We start from the raw sequence: 4,147 nt of genomic DNA on the forward strand, positions 1-4,147 counted from the left end.
TGAAAAGACTGTGAAGCTGTTTCATTCATGACAGACAGCTGCTCTCTTTAGGTCAATGGCAGCGCGATCGCAGATTTAAAGGTTCAAATCACACTGGTGTGATCGTACGCTGCACGGATGAACCACGTGATCACAACATTGATCGCACACGTCAAAGGTTGAGCAATGAAACAGACGAATCATTGTAATTTAGGAATAGAATCACGGTGTTTGAATCATGTTCTTTAACGATCTATTAAATTAAAGTGCTTGTCATGTTGGTGGTGACACCTCTCTTGCAAGATGTTTAGCTATCACTGATATTATACTTAGCTTTTTTAGCTTCTGATCGCTAATGTAGCCAAACTTTGGAGCGCTTAGATTAGCAAGCAAGGTCCTGGCACATCGCTGGGTCCGAATAGGAATCGATAGGCGGAATCGAAATTTTAATTTGACAACAAGTATCCGATTCCTGACCTTAAGTATCAGATTCTGGAATCGATTTTCGATTCCCAACCCTATTCATGCTTCAGTTTATTTTATGCTGTTTTTCTGGCTGCAGACGAACCCGAAGCTGTACCTGAACCTGCTGGAGCTGGAGTACAGCGGCGATGTGCAGCAGAACGAGGCCGAGATCATGGCCTGCTTCGACCGAGCTCTGAGCAGCACGATGCAGCTGGAGCAGCGCCTCATCTTCTCCCAGCGCAAGCTCGAGTTCCTGGAGGACTTCGGCAGCGACGTCAACCTGTGAGTTAGAGTCAGAGCGCTCGCTTTCCGTTAGCTAGGGCTGGCCGATATAGCAAAAAAAAAAATTTCAGAACATTTCACCGATTCTCGATTTTTAACTAGTCAACTTGAAAATGTAACTACGACATGATTCCAGTAACTTCCTCTAGTTAAAGTAAATTGTGTTCCAAGTGCAGCACACATGAAGATATAAATGTTTAAAGAAAATTCTGTTCCAAGTGCAGCACACATGAAGATATAAATGTTAAACAAATCACTTGTTCTTTGCAGAAAAGATGCATGAACTATAACTACATCTTGTACAAACTTGTCTTATACATATTATATGTTCAGAAATAATGCGAGGAAAATGCTCAGAAGTCAAGTTAATTCAAACTCATGATGACTGAAGGTATAACAGCAGTAGAGTATTATTAACTATAAATGTTCTGTAAAAACAACAGCAGCTTTCAGTCTGACACCGTGATGCAAACATGAAATATCAGACATACAGTAATAGTTCTTCACAGGTTTTATTATTCGCTTGCGCTGCTTTTCCATTGTTTTTCTGTGTAAACATGGACTGTTTAACTGTTGCTCTCTTGCAGCGTCTCATGCATGAAACAGCTTTCTAAAAACACAGCGCTCAAGTTAAGAGAAGTTCACTCCCATCTTCTTGCATGTGTTTGCTATTCCACTGCCTGCGTCGCATCTTTATCAACACAAAAGCTCATATCGGCACCGAGGGGTGTGCGATATTGACAAAAAATATCTCTGTTTTCTGGGATTTTATCGATGATGATTAGACGATATTTTGCTGAGTGTGTTATTGTACTGGTATCTAAAGGACTACCATAGACAGCTGACTCCTAAAGTTTTTGATATTCTTCATTAGGGCTGCACGATATTAGAAAAAACTCACATTGCGATATTATTGTTTATCTGCGATATGAAAAAAAAAAAATCACCAGATGACTTGAATAGCTCTGTTTGGAAAAAAATAATCATTGGTGTGATTTTGTAGGTGAGTAAATCAGCATAGAAAATAAACAAATTACAAACATAGATAAATATAATAGAAAAAAGATACAAATTAAATAAACGGTGCTTTATATTTTTCAGGCAAGTCTAACAGTATTCAGGTACAGAAATTGAATAATCAAATGTAAAACAACACTGCATAGTCTTCACTGTATAAATTAAATCTTATAAGTCTGTGTTAAAGCTACAAAAGCCTCAGGAATATTAAACTGCATTGAACCAATATACTATCCATTATATTTCTCAATTGTTTACCTTCACCTAAGTCATAAGCAACCGTGTTTACAAGAATACTTGCAGAGACATGCATTTACAATAGAATGCATGACAAAATACAATAGAACCCATTATAATCAGCGCTGTCTATACTGGATGCGGTGCGGCATGACAAATCCCGTTGAATGTGAAATTAAAACCGCCAGCAGGTGGCAGCAAGTCACTGTTAATACCGTATTGGCCCGAATATAAGACGACCCTGATTATAAGACGACCCCCTTTTTCCAGATGTACCTTTTGGAAAAAGGCTTTTTAAAAACCAAATTTTTTTTTTCTCAGTAAAACACATTTTGTCTTCAATTATTATCATTTCCAAGAAAAAAACATTGTCTTATATTCGGGGCAATACGGTAAGTGATTTATTGCGATTGAACCGAATCATTTAAACGGTTGATTCATTCAGGAACGAAACACCGTCATGTTGCTCAGAGACACAAAACAGTGCTGTGGCTATGTTTAGAATTATTTTTGTTGGCAAAATACCGCAAAAACAGTCAATAATAGTGTCTAAAATGTAAGTTAACTTGTTTATTGAACTGTTGTAAAAAATCAATACTAAATTTGTAATCATGGTAATTTTTTGGAGAAAAACGGCACTCTTCGTGTGAAATTGATTAACTATATGAAGTGGTATAAATATATATATTTTCATCATGTCTTGAATTTGTGATCATTATAAATGTATTTTAATAGACTGAATCATGCAGTGAAAGAACGCACTCTAAGTGTGTCTAATTCTAACATTTGGTAATATTCCTCGCGATTCCTCGATTTATAAAAAATTTAATCTTGGCAAAACATTAAATTCGAATGAATCAAAATCGGAAATATCGCCCAGCCCTACTGTTAGGAAAAGTGTTTTTAACATGTTTTGAGATGCATCTGGTGTTCTCTTCACTCAGGCTGGTGGCAGCGTATGAACAGCATCAGAGACTCGTAACGGAGCAGGAGTCGCTGAAGAGGAAAGCAGAGAACGGGTGAGTTACCCTGATTCACTGACACTTCATTAAACTGCAGACAATCTGTGATTATTTCACGCCTCTCAGGAACAGCTGCAGGTTTCTGCGGTTCTTAACCCCTTAACTGTGATCCACATTTTTGAAAATTCACGAGAAAGCGCACTATACAAACTTAAATTATTATAATTCATGAACCTTTTGAATACAGACCTAAGGTTGGTCTTTTTTTTTTAAAGAAGACAATTAGCAGAGTATTACAGAATGAAATCATTTAATACATTGAAAGTAGTAAAAAATTATAGAAGTTTAAATTTACTGTAAAGAAAATATATTGTACTATTTTAATTTAATTTTATATAAAATATAATAATACAAATACAAAATCGCTATAAAATTAAAGCCATTGTCTACATAAGTTGTGTTCCAAATTTGAAGTTGATATAAAAAAAAATTGAGGTTCATATGCAATTTTTAGGCGTTATACCAAAAAAAGCCACGGGGTGCCACCCAAACTCCATTTGATGCATTTCTGTTACAAATCTATCAATTTCTCTCTCAATATTACGTCTATCAAAATAACCACCAAATATGGAATCTTGAGACTCAGACCTTTCCAACGATATGTATTATGTCAAGATTATAAAAAGTTTTGATTCTAAAAGACCGTAAAACATTTTGTAATACGACACCCCCGCTAAGGGGGAGGAGACTGCTAAAAGGTTTTCACAGGATGAATTTTGAGATTTTAAGCTTTCAAATGGTATATAACTTATGATGATTACTAAAACATGTTGCCAAAAAGGCAACGAAATAAAGACTTTTTGTGACAAAGGTCAGAACTCCTGTTATGATATAGATTTGTCATAGACTCTTGGTGCACTCTTGTCATTATATTATTTTTTCGTATAATATTTTTCATTTGTTTTACCAGTTTTCATAATATAGACAGAGAGAGTGCATAAGTCTTTGGTATTAATATATATATATATATGAGTCCACATTCTATTGATTTGTGCTCATGATGGTGGAGCATCCATGTGGCACATTTCCCTAAATTTGCTAAATTAGCTAAGAAATACCTATGTGTTCCAGCAACTAGCTCCCCATCTGAGAGGGTTTTTAGTGCCAGTGGGAACATAGTTTCATGCCACAGAGCTTCTCTTAAA

General features: G+C 35.9%; 1 protein-coding gene across 3 annotated transcripts in view; it reads left to right on the forward strand.

The window, feature by feature from the left end:
• Positions 1–491: 491 nt before the first annotated feature.
• Positions 492–4,147, forward strand: part of LOC107729032 (pre-mRNA-processing factor 39-like) — an 8,928-nt gene continuing 5,272 nt past the window's right edge. For all 3 annotated transcript variants that reach the window (XM_016539381.1, XM_016539384.1, XM_016539383.1), the window contains exons 1-2: positions 492–726; positions 2,925–2,999. In XM_016539381.1, the coding sequence (XP_016394867.1) occupies positions 521–726; positions 2,925–2,999 (281 nt within the window). In that variant the 5' untranslated portion in view covers positions 492–520. The remainder of the gene's footprint in view (positions 727–2,924; positions 3,000–4,147) is intronic.

This window comes from Sinocyclocheilus rhinocerous, unplaced genomic scaffold, assembly GCF_001515625.1.
Source record: "Sinocyclocheilus rhinocerous isolate Xijiao unplaced genomic scaffold, SAMN03320098_v1.1 scaffold3779, whole genome shotgun sequence".
In the NCBI taxonomy this organism is placed as follows: Eukaryota; Metazoa; Chordata; class Actinopteri; order Cypriniformes; family Cyprinidae; genus Sinocyclocheilus; species Sinocyclocheilus rhinocerous.